Genomic DNA, 17,074 nt, shown 5'->3' on the forward strand with positions numbered 1-17,074 from the left:
ACGGCTCGCCGGGCGTCGGGGCGGGGCGAGCGAGGGCAGGTCGGGGCAGCCCGCCCAGGCCCCGCCCCCGCTCCGCCCCCGCCGCGGGCGGCGGGCCCACGATGACGGACAGGCCTTCGGGCCAGTCACAGCGCGGCTCGCCTCCCCGAGAGACCAGCCCCACCGAGCTAACTGAGGGGCTTAGGAGAGGGCGGGGGCGGGCGGGGGCGGGCGGGGGCGGGCGGGGAAGCCTCTTGGCGAGGGGCGGGGCCGTGGGGAGACTGGCAGCGCTCCCAGCCAGTGGGAGGCGGGAGCCGTCCCGTTAGCGCCGGATCCCCGCGGGTAGGGCGGGGCGGGCGCGCTGTGGGGATCCCGGGGCTGGCGAGGGTCCCTGACTAGGCTCCGCGCGGCGACATGGACCGGATGGCCAGCTCCATGAAGCAGGTGCCCAACCCGCTGCCCAAGGTGCTGAGCCGGCGCGGGGTCGGCACGGGGCTGGAGGCGGCGGAGCGCGAGAGCTTCGAGCGGACTCAGGTGAGGACGGGGGACCCCGGGGCATCGCTGGGGCACCCTGAGAGACGCGATGTCCGGGAGGGACTTTGAAGGGAGTAGGGGTCTTGCAGGCCCAGGAGAGGACGGGACGAGGGGCCATGAGCAGGGGTATCTGGGGCGCAGAGCTAGGTGATCCCGGGAAGGTCGGGGACCGCGGGCCATCCCAGCTGTCCCGGGGAGAAGGGCAGGAGGGGCAGGGGCGGGCTCCGAGGAGCGGGCAGGATCCGTGCCGCGCGGCCGAGAGGGGCCAGAGCGGGCGGGGACCGGGCAGGGGGCACAGAGAAGGCGAGGGGAGGGAACCGAAAAGGGGGCCGAGTGGAAGGGGTGCCCCTAAGCAGGGGGAGCGCACTGGGTGCCACCTGGAGACGCAAGTGTCGGGGCGGAGATTGGGGGCACTGGGCTGGGAATGTGAAGGGTGGGGGACCTTTCTTCTCGTCCGGATCACTTCTTGGTTGCGCTCGCGACCCCTCCTCCCCGCCCCCCCCCAGCACCCCTCGGTGCCTCTTGCTTGGCTCTCGCCGGCCCCAGCTGTCGACTCTAAGGCCGGGGCCGAAGGGGTCCGAGCGGAGAGGAGGAATGTAGGAAATGCGAAGTGTGGCCGAGCTTGGAAAATGACTCTGGGGCTCGATGGGGCGCTAGTCAGGGGCAGGAATGGGGGTGCTTGGGCTGACCGCCAGCTGCTGGTCAGAATGAGCTGCCCAGGGATGCCCAGAGCCCTGACTTGGGGTCTTGGTTTCATCCACCAAGATGTGCCTGACAGCTCATAGGCAGACTGCCCTATTTGTCCGGCCTGACCAGGGCTTGGGGCCAAAATTCCTCAGTGTCATCAACAAAAAGCCACAATCCATTTTTACCTCAGAGTTTTTCATGCCCGGTGTATTGATTGGACTGAATAAAGCTGACATGTTTATGGTGTTCATCAGTTCATTTGTATGTAAAATCCATTTCAAAGAGTACAACACTTCTTTTAATCCCAGTGCCAAAGTTGTATGGGTAGATTTGTTCTCCATTCTTGCTCTCAGAGTGGAACCTTTGAAGATCCTGTTGGGCCTCTCCTGCCAGAGGCTGGTCCCCTGCTGTGTTTGTTCTGCAAGTATGTGTCACTGTTTCTTCCCCCAAACCCTGTATACTTTGAGGGAAGGGGCTTCTGGGTTTTAGATAGAAAAGCTAGTAGGATCTGACTGAGGGTTCTGTATATGGAATCGTGCAAAGAAGAAAACTTTCCACGCCAAAAGATTTCATTCTCTTCTTACTCTGAAAACCGCTGGCCCAGGCAGGTGTGTTTGGATGGTGTGAAGCAGGGAATCTCCTCTCCCTGGGTCATCCTACCCCAGGAGGGAAGAGAGAGATGCCCATTCACTTCTGTCTCCCTAACTTTATGGGCTGGACCCCTGAAAAGAAGGAAGTTTTCTGTTGGTCTTAGGTGTTTCTGCCTCTGCTAGTTGCCTAGTCACATGACACTTCTTGCTTCATGAAACAGTGTGCATATTCTTTTTTTTAATGAAAGAAAAATAAATAGGAGTTATCTTATGACAACCCATTCCTTCTAGAGTCTCAGATAAATAAAAACTGGAGCAACAGAGAAATATGCCTAAGACTTTGACCCATTATAGTGATAGAAATTAGGTTTGTGAAAGTTTCCACCCATGGCTGGCATGTCCCTTAGTTATCCACGAACGGCCCAACGAGAGTCTAGGTCAGTGTTTTCTGGTGTTTTACATTCTGTGGGACACTTGTGATTGGCCACATTTGACCAAGTGGGAAGGAGAGGGAGGAGGTAGAGTTGGAAAAGAGAATTTTTCTCTTGTTGGAAGTCTTTAGGGGAGTAGGAGAGTAAAGAAAGAAAAGAGAACAAACCCAGCATTAGTCAATCTGCAAAAAATTATTTTGTTTAATGACTACCTATCAAATGTATTATGAAATATATAAATGAATTATAAGAAAAATGTGAGTTAAGATCATGAGACTCAGCCAAGGTGTAATAATAATTGTAACATTATGTTTGGCACCATTCTAAGTACTTTATTGTCCTCAGAATATTACCTTTTTAAATCTAGACAAGAACTGATGAGGTAGGTATCAGCCACATTTTACTCTGAGGAAATTGAGGCACAGAGAGGTTAAGTAACTTGCCAGAGATCACACAGCTAGAAATGGTCCCAACCTTTAATCACTGCCCTGTGCTGCCTCCGAGTACTGAGCAGGTATGTCCCTGGCATTGGAGATAGAAGATGTTGGAGTTTTACAGCTGGTATGTGTATGGGCTGTGTGGCCTCAGGCAAGTTGTCTAAGCCCCTCTTCCTTATTGTAAAATAAAGATAATGGTTACCTCACAGGTTTATGGTGGGGATGAAATTAAATAATATGCATGAGGGCATTTTGCAAACTACAGAGCACGATTTCAGTGATGACTGTTATAATCTGACTGGGGAGACGAGACATAAGAAAGCAGAAGTGTGAGCAGTCGTGCAGCCTGTGATTAACTTTTCCTTAGAGGGGCTGAAGTGTTACCAGGTAATAGGGTAATTACCAAGAGTGCATGGATAAAGTACAGGTTATAGGGGTGGGAAAAGGTGGGGAGCCCTCATGGAGGGCTGAACCACACCTTTCAGCATGAGTTATTAAAATAGCACTTGCTGGGTGCAGGAAGGGGTGGGGCATTCCAGTACTGGGGGGTGGCGGTAACAAAGAATATCCAGGTGGGTGCAGAGGAGACTAATTGGCTGAGGTTGCAACAGGGGCAGAATTGGCCACTCCCTCCTCTGAACTCCTGTAGCCGGCTTTGTGAACCTCTCCTAGCTCCCGTTACCTTGTACTGTCATCATCTCTCTCTGTGTGGCCCTCAGTAAACTATGAGCTCCTTGAGCGCAGGACTGTGTCTTGCTGAGCAGGCCATAGTTGAGGGTAGAAGATTACTCATGTCGGCAGGGAAGCCCTGGCCTGGGTGGACAGCTCTGCCCTGGTCCACGGGAGACACCTGTCATTACTTGATGGTTTTTCGTAATGGCCCCAGGTTTCCTCCTGGCCTAACCTTGTTTCCCACACACCTGTCAGAGGATTCCGATTGCTTTGCCTGCCTTCCTGTGCCCGGCACCTGTACCCTGAAACCAGCCTTGTATCCTCACTCCTTATAGGAAGCCTTGCCTCCTCAGCTCTTGTGGCACCGTCCTTGCACTTCACCTAGCCACTGTCTCTGCCAGAGTGGATGCCAGGGACCCTGAGAGCACAGCCACTGCCGCAGCCCCATCTCCAGCCAGACCCCTGATGTGTCCCCCACCCAGTGGATTGCAAGCAACCTTCGGGCTTTAGAGAAATAAAAGTACTTCTTGCCCTCAAAAAACCTGTTGTATTAATGTTACCTTATCTGGAGCACTTTACAGTTTATAAAGCATGTCTTTAGCCATCACTGGGGCTGCACGATGGTTAGGTATTATAATCTTCGTTTTATGGATGAGGACATCGTGACTCATGGAGCTTGGTCACTTGCCCAGGGTCATCCCATTGGTGAGTGAAAAGTTCAGGATTCAAAGCCAGGACTCCAGGTTCCAGGTCCCAGGCCCATTCTACCACACTGTCCTCACGTCAGCCAAGAGGACGATTCTGGAATGAACCAGGAGGGCTGCCCATCACAGACAAGCACAATACCCTGTCTGTTTTTAGTTAGCCAGAAAATGGTTTTCTCTGTGGTTTGTTTATTCTTGCAACATCCGTTTACTGAGCACATACCGTGGAGGGGCACAGAGATGAGTAAGATAAAGAGACCAGTCCCAGAGGAGCTCGTGAATCACCAGGGAAGTGGACTGGCCACTGCGAGGCTCCCCGACAAGCCTCGCTGCTTCTGTGTGGTCAGAGGCCTGGCAGCACCGAGCTGTAGGATGGCAGGCCCCTGCCCTGGACCTGCTGAATCAGAGCCTGTGCTAGCCGGAGCCTGGATGGTCTGTGCACGCTGAAGTTTGAGCTCTGGAGTAGGTGAATTCTGGGATTAGAGGAAAGGACGAGCCTGCAGGAACAGACTCTCAGAAGAGGAGCCAAACTCTTAGAGTCACAGTCTCTTTGGGTGGAGCACACTGCAGAGTAAAGGATCTTAACAAATCGTGCATTGGGAAGAGCCTTGGTTTCTAGAGAGGAAGAGACAGAAACAAATATTTAGTGAGGGCCTGCTGGGTACTAGGAATATGCTAGGAGATTTATATCCCATTTAATAGCTCTGGCTCAGAAAGGCTGAGTGACACAGCAAGGTCACACAGCAAGTAAACAAAGAAGCTAGGACTTCAAAATCAGATCCAAAGTCCCTTTCTCCGTGTTTAAGTTGGGGTATTTCTACCATCTTGCTCATACACTTCAGCAGATGCTCAGCCTTCGATTCACCAGCTGGAAAATTTTAGGGTTAGGCTGGGTGTGGTGGTTAACACCTGTAATCCTAGCACTTGGGAAGCTGAGGCAGGAGGATCGCTTGAGACCAAGAGTTTGAGACCAGCCTGAGCAAGAGCATGACCCTGGCTCTACAAAAAATAGAAAAATTAGCCGGGAATGATGGCAAGCACCTGTAGTCCCAGCTACTTGGGAGGCTGTGGCAGGAGGATCACCGGAGCCCAGGCATTTGAGGTTGTAGTGAACTATGATGGCACCACTGCACTCTAGCTGGGGCAGCAGAGCAAGACTCTATGTCAAAAAAAAAAAAAAATCTTAGGGTTAAAGTAGAAGGATCAGTAATTCTCAACCTTGGCTGCGTGTTAGAATTATCTGCAGAGCTCTTTTTAAACATACTGTTTTCCTGGGCCCTACTGTGCAAAGACTCTGTGGGGTCTTGGCACCCTGTGGGCTCTGGGGTAGCTCAGGTTATACCCAAAAAAACAAGATGGCCCAGGGCCTGCTTCCTACAGGTGAGAAGAATCTGTATCTTAGGTTTGTTCTTTGTAAATGCAAATGCTCAGGACCAGGCTAGGTGGTGCCCTGAGCCTCATACCTGGCACTCCTTCCCCTACTGCCCACTGACCAGGTGTCCAAAGTGCACACATTATCTGAGGTATGAGCAGGTGCCTTCTTGCAGGGAGAGCTGTAAGTGCACCCCATTTCCCCATTTACTTCATGATCAGCGATGGCTTCTTATATAAAATGTTCTATGCCCTCCTGTGCCCTCCTCGCTCCCTTAGTGGGCATTGAAAACGTAGGAAGGAGGCCAAGAGCTTTCTCTGGGTCCCTGGTTTTCACTCTTCTGGGTTTCCTCCCACTGCTGGCCCTGACGGTGGCCAACATTACTGCCCACTTGCTCTGTGCCGGCAGGAAAGGCCTCGCACAAGCAGCCTTTCCCACCCTCGCAACAAACTGATGAATTACAGTCCCCATGTCACAGAGGAGCTAACGGATCTGAAGTAGGTGAGTGACAGAGCAGGGACTGAAATCCAGAGGACCAGACCCTGAGCCTGGCTTTCCAGACAGGTTGCTGTCTGTCCCTTGTCACTGCCCGGTGCCCTCCTGCTGTCTTCCTCTTTCCTCCCCCAGATGCTGGGAGTTCCCACGGTGCTGTCCTCACCCCACTTCTCTTTCATCTCCTGTCCACTTCCTCTGCCCTCACCTCCGTCTGACGGTTTCTGTTCTCACCTCCCCGCCTCACCCTCCTGACTTCCCAGCCTGCGTGACCACTTCCCATCAGACACCTCCACGACTGGAGGCCCTGGGCGTAGCCCCCCTTCTCTCTGGTGTTAGTTCTGAGTCCTCCTTCCCTTCTTCCCTGACGGCCACATTCTGTTGACTCCCCTCTAGGAGGTTTCTCTTGTCTGTCCTTTGCTTCTCACTGCCCTTGCCCTTATTACCTCCTGCCTGGACTGTTGGCCTCTCATCCGCCCTGCCCCCTAAGCAGCCTGTGCCAGACAGAGGGTCCCTGAAGTCCAGCACTATTTCTGTGACTCCCTTTTTTCAAGAACCTTTGCTGGCTCCCCCGAGACCCTGCATGATGTGGCACCATCAGGGGCCCTGGTCCCTGTCCTCTTCCAGCCTTACCTTACCCTACATCCCTCCACCAGACAGCCCCTGCAGTCTGGCTGCAGCCAGCGCATGTATTCAAGTGAGCCAGGGCCCTTAGCCACCATGTGTTCTCACCTTCATCCAAGCCCACATCTTGGCTTCCCTTCCCGACTGTAACCTCTCAGAGGCAGGATCTGGGTCTCAGTGCCCAGTGTAGACCCTTGCATGAGGCAGGCACCAGTGCCTGTTTGCCGAATGTATGAACATAAAACAGTTGGAGGATCTGGGTGCTTCGGGCAGGTCCCTACTTGCAGAACACTTTTCCTTTACATATTTTAGAGATTCTCCCTCGGTCTCCTTTCATTTCTCCAATGAGTAAGTTTTTTTTTTTGAGACAAAGTCTTGCTCTGTCACCCCAGCTAGAGTGCAGTGGTGTCATCATAGCTCACTGCAACCTCAAAACTCCTGGCCTCCAGCAGTCCTCCCACCTCATCCTCCCAGAGTGCTAGGATTACAGGCATGAGCCACCGCACCCAGCCTTCAATGAGTAACTCTTACTATGTCCTGCCTTGTGTGCCAGGCCCGTGCACCCACAATGCCATGGAAGCCCCCGTCCCACTCCCTGAGAGTTAGGCTGTAGAACCCACTAGAGCCTCTAGGGCCGAGGAACAGAATTAGGGCTCAAGGTTGACTATTTGAGTTTCCACAAAGTTGAGAACACTTTATAAACATTCCTAAAACATGGTCTTGGCCTTCCCAGGGCTGCTTTCTGATTAAGGTGGGACCTTTCTGAGCTAGTAGATATCACCAGAAAGGGAGAGGGACTGGCCTCGTGCCTCAGGCATCTGGATGTGGCTGACTGGCAGTGGCCTGTGTGCAGGTGCTGAAGTTTTCTGCAGGGGATAAGGGGTGTTAGGGTGAGTGCAAAGTAACATGAGAGCACTCCCCGGAGACTGAGAAAATCTGGCTCTGCTACATAATTTCTTGTTTTAAAATGAAGTTGGAAAAGATTTTGGAGGGTCCTTCCAACTCTCAAATATTTTAGCTTATAAAATTTCTGCAAGCCGGCTTTCACGCTGTGAAATAAGGACACACGTTTCTACTGAGCTCCCAACTGCTCTCTTGAAAAGAGTTTCCAGGGCTCCTGTATATGGAATGGGGACCAGGTACCAGGGTCGAAAGGCTCTTGAAAAGCTGGGGGTGCACTTAGGAAGGGATGGGGAGTGTCCCTGTGGCTCAGAAGAGCAGATTCCCTGGCCTGCTTGGGTGCTGAAGAGGGTCCCTGTCTGGCACGTCTGCAAAGCACTGATGAGATTGTTTGTCCTCACCGTCCCTTGGCTCATTCACTCCACTGCCAGGACCAAGTGTGCAGGAGATCTGGGTGTGGCGGTGCTGCGGTGGGCCGGCAGCCAGCCCTCTGCTGTATCTAGGAGGGCTGATGGCCTGGAGAGATGCCCACCTGGGAAAGGGAACTTGTCAGCCCCACCTCCCGACAGGGTGGAGGCTGCTTCCTGTTTTCCTGCCTGGGCAGGCAGGGAGGAGCCCTCTTCCCAGCTTGCAGGCAGGATAGTCTGACACTTGTGAGGGGAGAGGGGCTGGGATTTAAGGTGTCCACTGGCTGAGACAGAGGAAGAGAAAATTGCATATTTTCTTGGCTGGGAAAGGTTGCTGATGCTGCCTCTGCTAATACTGTGTGAGGCAGCAGAGGAAGCCTGTCTGCACTGTTCAGGAAGCCAGTGTGGCTAGGGCTTCTGTTTAACAACAGCTCACACTGGTTGTAGCTTAAAAACTTGTTCACACATGACCTCTTTTAAGCCACTGAACAACTGTACAATAGGTGATTGTGGTCAGTTTTCATATGTGGACACTGAGGCTCAGAGAGATTAAGTGACTCGCCCGAGAGCACTCAGGAAGTGGCAGAACTGAGGTTTGAACCTGGCATGTCTGTCCCAAATTCTATACTTTCTTTCTATATCTCCCTTTCAATCTGAAGCCTGGTCTGGGGCTGGTAACTTAGAAAAGGTACCCTGAGTCTTTTCTAGTTGACTTATTGGAACGTTGAAAATTCCTCCCAGAAGAAAATTTTTGCAACACACATAACCCTCAAAGGACCTATATGCAGAATATATACAAAACTTAAGAGAAAAAAAAAAAACTTTAAACAAAAAGACAACCCAATAGAAAAATAAGCAGGAAGTACTTCATGGAAGAGGATAAACAAATTGCCAATAAACCTATGAAAGGGTGTGCAACTTCATTAGTAATCAGAAAAGTGCAAATTAACATTATAGTGAAGCCAGGCATGGTGGCTCATACCTGTAGTCCCAGCTACTCAGGAGGGTGAGACAGGAGGATCGCTTGAGGCCAAGAGTTTGAGACCAGCTTGGGCAACATTGTTAGATGCTGTATCTACAAAAAATGAAAAAAATTAGCTAGGCTCAGTCATGTGCACCTGTAGTCCCAGCTACCTGGGAGGCTAAGGTGGAAGGATCACTTGAGCCCAAGATTCTGAGGCTGTAGTGACCTATGATCACGCCACTGCACGCCAGCCTTAAAAAAACAAAACAAACAAAAAAACAAATTACAATGAGATATTGCTACATGGCCAGCATACTACCAACATTTCAGGATAGCTGAAATTAAGGAAAAAAAAAACACAAACAAAAAAAAACCCTGACAGTTCTAAGCATTGGCCAAGATGTGGAGCAATGAAAATGCTTAGGTACTGCAGGTGGAACTGAAAACACTGGAAAACAGTCATCTGGTATTATCCTAAAATTACAGATATGCATACTCAATAACTCAGCAATTCCACTGCTAGTTATATACCCAACAGAAATGCACGTACATGTACCAAAAGACATCTAGAAGAATATTTATAATCATGTTTTATAATAGTCGCAACCTGGAAACAACCCAAGAGTCCATCAGCAGAAGATGGTTATATAAATTGTGATACAGTCTTTCATTGGAATACTACACACCTGTGAAGATGACTAAACTCTAGTTACATTCAACAACATGGATGAATCTTACAGTGTTCACAGTGAAGAAAAGGCAGACACAAAAGTACACTTTCTATATGCTTCCGTTTGTATTAGGTTCAAAAAACAGGTGAAACAATGCCATTATTTAGCAGTACTTAGATGGTAAATTTGTAAAGAAAAAAAGGAAGTGATTACCATAAAAGTCCTGTAAAAGTTATCGTTGGGTGCAGGGGGAGGTTAATGATTAGGAAGGTGTGCAAGGGACGCTTCTGAGGTCTGCTTAGCAGTCTGTTAGCCTGGGTAGTGATTTATGATAATTCATAAAGCTGTACAATTTTTTTTATTTTTTAATTTTTATTAGAGACAGAGTCTCGCCGTGATGCCCAGGGTGGTCTCGAACACCTGGCCTTAGCTGATCCTCCCACCTCAGCCTCCTAGAGTGCTAAGATTACAGGCATGAGCCCCTGCGCTTTGCCAAGTTTTGTGTAATTTTATGTATTTATATTATATTTAAAAATATAAACTAAAAAAAAAAAATCCTCCCAGGAAATAAGAGATGGTGTCTAACCCTCCTTGAGGTCTCTCTCAAATACAGCCTCACCTTGAAAGCATTCCTGGTGCTGCGGTAGAACTGGGAACTATTGATTTATGAAGTGTGCATCTGCAAGCAGCATCTTCCCAGTACTGCTGTAACTTGTAGCGGGGAAGTAGAGACCTGTCATTACCCCACACTTGGCATATTGCCCTTCAGTGTGCTGAAGTTGTGGCTTCCATCCATTTGTGTCTTGTGTCTACCTTCCTTAGTGCCAGACAGGCCCCAATTTCTCACTCATCCTTTAGCATGTTGCCCCAGCACCCAGCAGAGGGCTTTACCCCAGCTAAGGCTCAGGATGTCTGTTAAATACAAAATTGATTAGGTGGTGAAAACTTATCAAAAGAGGAGAATGAGAGAAGAAAGAGTGTCTCCAGGCTTAAAAGAAAGCATGTTTTAAATAAAATCAAAGACCTGGGTGGTGGACTTCTGGGGCATGTAACCCCAGGCTTGGTGTTTTGTATTCCAAAGATTTAGATCAAGCCGTGAATGATGGAGCCATAATGAGCCGCCATGCGAATCTGGGAGCTTGGGGAATGTCATCTGGGAACGTGGCAGAAATGCCACCTTCCAGCTGTGGTTCTTTGAGGTCTCTGGTTGATTGCATGGTCCCTGGGGCCAGCCCACAATGGACAGTTCTTAGGCTTGGAGGTAGCTGTGTGTGAGTTATTATGTCTCACACACCGTGTCTCTTCTCCCATATTGGGCTGAAAGCACATGCCTTCTCTGTTTGGTTTTGCTTGAGTATGTCTTGACAGATGCTGTATTTTTCCCTCTCATTTCCCATAATTCCTCAGAATGAGAGACACAGGCATGAGCTACATGGTCCCTTCTCTGAGCCAGATCCCAGGAAACTTCCTGTGGAGTAGCAGGTCAACCCAGGGGCTGGCCACCTCTCTGGGCTTGGCACATGGTAGGCATTCAAAAAAATGTATGTTGAGTGCCTTATTCATCTTTGCAACTTCAGTTTCCTATCTCAGTGTCTGGCCCTAAGCAACACTTAGGGTTTGTGGAATGAAGGATAAAATATTTTGAATAAAGAACTGAATGAACATCAGCCATTTTTGGTTCCAGTTCTGAACCGTGAACCCTGATGAGCGGACCCGGCATCTGGAAGTGAAGCCACACAATTAGAGCCACCAAGGAAGGCCCCGTCTTAAGAGGCCAGCTCTCCAACGTAACTATGGGTGTTCTCAGGGGACTCCTATTGGATGTCAGCTCCCTGACTCCTGCTTGGAGGTGACCTGGAGCTCTCCTGTTTCCCTTGAGAGCCTTGATTCAGGGTGAGACATCCCTGTGCTGTCTATGCCCGTTGCTGCCTGAGCTCTGTCTCCTTCTCCTTTGTTCTCAGTTTTGGGAAGTCTCAGTTTATAAACCATCTCTGGTTATTCACGCAGAAATTCTCCCAGTCGTCTTTGACACCCCCTATTCTGCACCCCTACAGCTGGCCCCTGAGTGCTTGTGTTTCTGTGTCCTCGCACTCCACATCGCTCCTCCACCCCCACTGCCTCTGCCTCGGGGTGAACTACTCATTGCCTGGCCCTCCTGCCCTCCAGGCCGTACCCTCATGAAGTCACTCTCTTCCTAGCTGTCAGAGTTCTCTCTTTTAAAAGGGTCAACTGCTTGTATCACCCTGCGTTTTAAAAACCTCTGTTTGTTCTGCATTACTCTAAGCCGAAACCCAAGCTCTCTGGCCTGGCACAGAGCCCCACCTCGCTAGACCTGACCCCCTGTGCCCCCCTGCCCCGCATCCCTGCCCCCCAAGCCCTCAGGGCCCTGCTGACACAGCCCGCTGCTCCCTGCCCTGTGGTTTTCCAGGTGGCACTATTTTTTTTCTGCCTAAGAGACCTGTCCCATTTTGTCCACCTGCCAACCTCTTCTTCATCCTTAAGTCCCACCTCAGATGTACCCTCTTGGGAACATCTCCCACTTCCCCTACTCTTTCAGGCAGGTTTATTTGGCTGTGTTTCTGTGTACTGGAGCAGTGGCTTTTGTCAGGCCGTACCAATGTGTCTGTCCGGGTCTGTGTCCCACACTGGACTGGGAGCTTCCCCACAGCTTAGCCTTCCCCCACCCCACCCCCAGCACAATGCTTGGCACACAATGGGATCTCGGTAAATGGGTGTTGAATAAACTAATGATGCCTGTGAAGGACCGGATTTCATTGGATTGTTGCTATAACAGAAAACGGAATAGGCCCAGCGCCCACTCCAAGGCAGGTGCCCAATAGCTGCATGAACATATTCCATCTGTTTCACATTGGACTGAAATAGAAGTTTTAGCAGCACTAGTAGCATAAAGGTGAGTGCATTGAAAGAGTGGAGAATTCAGTGGGAGGGACAGAGAGGGAGGCTTTTGTGTCTAGAGCCAGGGGACTGGGAGCAGATATTCCTGATTTACATTGCACAGTGGGGCTCATGGCGTCCCTTCATTGGCTTAGACGTGTGAAAGGAGATGTGGTAGGCAGGACAATGCCCTGCCCCCAACATATCCACTCCCTAACGCTGGCGTCTGTTAATATGTTACATGGCAGAAAGGACTTTGTAGATGTAATTAAGGACCTTAAGATAGGGGGAGTATCTTGATTATGCAGATGGGGCCAGCCTAACCACATAGGCCCTTAAAAGTAAAGAACCTTTTCCCACTGCAAGCACAAGAGAGATTCCAAGCCCGAGAAGGATTCTATGCACTGTTGCTGACTCTGAGATGTGGGAGGGCCGGAGGGTGGCCTGTGGGAGCTAAGGGTGGCCAGCAAAGACACGGGGACCTCGGGCCTAGAGCTGCAAGGAATTGGATTCTACCAACAACCTGAATGATCTTGGAAGCAGATTCTTCCCAGAGGGCCTCCAGTACGGGAGACAGTTTGCTGACACCTTGATTTCAGCCCAGGGAGAGACCCTTTGGCCTTCTAATCTACAGAACTGTGAGATAACACTTGGCTGTCATTTTAAGCTGCTGAGTTTGTGCTAATTTGTTACAACAGAAAACCAGTACAGGAGAGCAGGTAACTCATGCTGCAGGGCAAGAGCCCTAAGGGACGCCTGCCTCCCTGCACAAACAGGCTGCCTTTCAGACCTAAAGGAATACTTGTTATTTCATTGGTGCTTGTGGTGGCCACAGATCAGACGTTGCATTTCCACACTTGGCGCTCATTCACAGAACCTTTATCCTGGAAAAACAATTCAGCAGCCTGTTCAAAACGTTTTTTCCTGCTGGGCTCTGGAATTCTTTGGTACAGTTCCAAGTGTGAGGATCACGGATGTAATTTACTTAACCTTAAAAAAAAATTTTTTTTTTTGATCAAGTGCTGTGCTGTCTATTAAAAAAGGCGAGTGGGAAATCCCAGGGTAAGTGTAGGATTACGGTGGCATCTTTGCTGGAAAGAGAGCTGACTTACGGACAGGAAGCAGGGGGAATAAGTAAGTACCTTCCCCCAGGGTGGGCCTGGTGTGTCCAGATACTTACTCAGGCTCACGGTGGTGGTCTGGAATGTTCCAGTGTTCCTGGGCTTAGCTGCAGGGCAGCCAGGAGCTCCCACAATACCGGATTAGGAACTGGGAAGTCTTGCTCCTCCAAGCTGTGTTCTACCCTCGGTAGGTCTTCAGCCTGGGTCTGTGAAACAAGGGCTGTGAGGTGAGATTGCCCCAAAGGCTTAGAAAGTTGGTGGTTCTGTGAAAGCACAGTTACTGAAGCAGCAACCAGTCAGCTACACTGACAGTAACACCACTAAGGTAGCAGCCCCGTCAGAACCCACTACCTTTCAGTCACACCTGGCCCTTGTTACACCAGCTTTGCTGTCCTGATCCTCAGCTTTGGAATTCTGTTTGGCTCTCCTCTGTCTATGAGTCCCTCCCTCCTGGGCAACCTTGGCTGCACATGGGTAACTTCTTCAGCATTGGTTATATGGGCCTTTCTCCACCTCCACCCCCCGGAAGATCTGGCCACCCGAAGTTGCTCACTCAGAGAACTCACCCAGTGAAGAAGCCTTTTGCACTTAGTCACATCTACCCTCTGCTTAGGGCTGCCAGGTACAGTTGCACTGGTTGAACACTGTACAACTTTGGGGGTGTCTTGTGATCCTGACCTTCCTAGTGTTCACCCGATAGGCCTAGCTTGTAGCATATAACAAAAATAATTTTCCAGAAAAACGTTTTGACACTAAATAAGAGGCCACATGGGGTGTCTGAATATGATGCCATTGCAATACACCTGTGGCCCAAACTACTAAACCTATTTGACTTAGAGAATGTTAGAGTTAGAAGGGATATCAAGGAGTCTTTAATAAGTGATTGCACACTGGTTGCCACAGATATGTTTCTTTACATTTTTAAAAATCGACTTGAACCCTGTAGCCAGTGCATAAACACTTTGGTTTCCTGGAGTCCCCACTTCTGCATGTTGTCTCCCACCAGCTTCATGCATTGACTTTTCCTCCCTAGTTCTCGGTGTTATCTAAGTGTTGTCTTTGATTTAATCCTGTTAGGTAGAGATCCATTGAAAGAACACCCACAGTAATAAGAATACTTATCTTGTAGAGCTGTTGAAAAGATTAAATGACACAATGCGTGAAAAGTGCTCAGCACAGTGCCTTACATGTGCGCATTCAGAAATATAAGCGGTTACCACTCTCTTACCAGTGCTCAATAACATCTAAGTTTGGGAGGCTGGAGTGCTCTTTGGCATAGAGTGGGTGCACAGATGTTGGATAAGTAAATGAATAGGTCCCAGTTTCCTAGTTTATTTGCTCGCTGAGTTGAGGTATATCTCGGCGAGGACCTGCACGGAGAAGTCCCTGAGTTTGCACGTGAGCGGAAGCACAGGAAGAATTGCTGGGAAATCTCAGGAGGTGTTTACCTGGACCGGGACCTGAACACACTGGCTCACCTTTGTACAGGGCCTTGGAGAACTGCATGCTTGGAGGAATCTGCATTTCTGGTTCTGCAGCCTCAGGAAAGACATTGCGACACAAAGTCTGCTCAGAGCTAAGAGCTAACATGAGGGAGGGATGCCGAGAGGATTGTCTGGTCTGGAAAGACAAAGGCAAGCGTGCCGGTGGGCTGGGAAGATCATTGGCTCCAAGTCGGAAGACTGGGGTTTAAGCTGTGGCTCTACCTGTGACCTGTTGTGTGATCCTGATTTTCTGTTTTGTATTTTATTTTCATTAAAGTTATACACGTATGTAGTTACAAGAGTCAGATAGTTACACAGGCTTGTTACCAAAAAATAACAGTCTCCCGACCTCACTCTTTCCCTTTCTCCAACCATTTCCTGCTTCTCAGAAGCAACCAGCTCATTCTTTTAACTGCCCTAGTTGTAGCCGCTATTATGAACCTGCCATCGTGGAGGATAAACGTCAGGTGTTCATTTCCACGCATGTCCCCCTACTTCCCATGAGAAATACTTTCCCTCCCTGTCCCCCCAGAGATTCTGAACTCTATATTCAGTGTCAACTTTATCATGACCCTGTAAATGCTAGAGGCAGCTGAGTTCCTGGTATAATTTGATATCTTTTCCTTTCCTGCACAAATTTTTGTTATTCCAGGAGTCATTAATTGTCTTTGATTGTTTGCTTGGGTTTGTGTGTATTTGTCACTAATTGACCCACAACTGTCCCTCCAATGTGTAAATCACCACTGAATACAATAGATGCGCCATCAATTTCATCATCCCAGGGTCATGTGAAAATGCAAATGGGCAGGGAGGGGCTTTGCAAGAAGTCAGGAATTGTGACGAAGACATAGATCAGTAGTGATTGTTGCTCTCTGGAACTTTCCACCCGGATCTGCAAACTGGAAAGTATAATTATAGGGAAAATGAAAGGATGCTTCACCTCCCACGGTGAGGAGTAAGACACATCTAACCCAAAAGGCAGAGCAGACGAAACGTGTTTATAAGGCCACCAGGAGTTTGAATCAGTTCATAGATGATTTAGCTATGGCATAGTATGAAGGGAAGTCTGAGCTGTTGAGGGTGTCCTGTGCCACAGAGGTAGGTTAGAGGCAGAACTTGGGGCTGGGCTGGACTGATCTGATGGCGTTAATGGTGTTTCTCTGGGAGGAGAAAAAATATCCTCTAATGCCTAGAAAGACGGTAACCGTATCATAGGGGTGACGGTGAGGGCGTGGTCATCTCCTTCGTCCCTTGTTGCAAAGGCATCTCAGAGCCAGGAAGTTGTGAAAATTTATTTATGTCCATTTATTATGTGTGCCAGTTTAATATATTTATTATGTCTTTTGTCACGGGAAATGGAAAATAAAAACCAAGTAGCAGGAGAGGGTCTTAAATGCCTGGGGTAGGTTCCCAGCCACTGTTCTGCTGTGGGCCTCAGAATCTGCGGCAGGTCTGAGTCTAGACTGGCCGTGAGACCCTCTAAGCTTCCGTTTCCTCATCTGCAAATTACTTTACGTAATAGTACAGGTCCACCATCTCTCATCTACAATTCTGAAATCCCCGAAGCTCTAAAATCCAAAAGTTTTTTTCAAAGCTTGGAACCAGACCTGCACTTGTCTGCATCCTACTTAGTCTTCAGTCTGTGCCCATCCTAGTGTGCCCACTCAAACGCTCTGTGCAGAACATTACTGCACCCGAGTAGAGTGTCGCCCAGATCCCCACATTCTAAATTCTCAAACATGCTTGGCCAAGAGTTTGGGATAAGGAATTGTACCCCTGTGGTATCTACTCCATTGTCGTGTTGGAATAATTACATACCATGAAATGAAGCACCGTGCCAGGCAAGTAGTAGGTGCTCAATAAATGCTAGCTGTTATCCTTATTACTCATCGGTTTTAAAATCACACTCTTAGGACTAGGAATAATTAGAGCAATTGACCGTCTAAATCCAACTTTCTGGGTTCAGTCAAGGTCATGATGAAATTACTTTGAACTAGAAAGAATTGAAGTAGCAGCTTGGTATATAATAGAAAGATCCAAGGGCAAAACTCCATTCAGATTCTGTCTGGGCCACTTCCCACCACTGTAGCCTTGGGCAAATGCCTTAACC

General features: G+C 49.3%; 1 protein-coding gene and 1 long non-coding RNA gene across 5 annotated transcripts in view; one reads left to right on the top strand and one right to left on the bottom strand.

The window, feature by feature from the left end:
• The first annotated feature begins 323 nt into the window (after nucleotides 1-323).
• Nucleotides 324-17,074, top strand: part of HIP1 (huntingtin interacting protein 1) — a 150,844-nt gene continuing 134,093 nt past the window's right edge. For all 3 annotated transcript variants that reach the window (XM_045543102.1, XM_045543098.1, XM_045543099.1), the window contains exon 1: nucleotides 324-513. In XM_045543102.1, the coding sequence (XP_045399058.1) occupies nucleotides 394-513 (120 nt within the window). In that variant the 5' untranslated portion in view covers nucleotides 324-393. The remainder of the gene's footprint in view (nucleotides 514-17,074) is intronic.
• LOC123632632 lies at nucleotides 8,861-13,908 on the bottom strand. 2 transcript variants are annotated; one of them, XR_006733412.1, is made up of 3 exons: nucleotides 13,845-13,908; nucleotides 13,540-13,686; nucleotides 8,861-8,904 (listed from the first exon to the last, which is right to left on the bottom strand). It is a non-coding gene; the product is annotated as an uncharacterized LOC123632632 (long non-coding RNA). The 2 variants fall into 2 exon arrangements; XR_006733413.1 differs by having other exon boundaries at nucleotides 13,832-13,878.

The sequence above is a fragment of the Lemur catta genome, chromosome 2 (genome assembly GCF_020740605.2).
Source record: "Lemur catta isolate mLemCat1 chromosome 2, mLemCat1.pri, whole genome shotgun sequence".
NCBI classification, from domain to species: Eukaryota; Metazoa; Chordata; class Mammalia; order Primates; family Lemuridae; genus Lemur; species Lemur catta.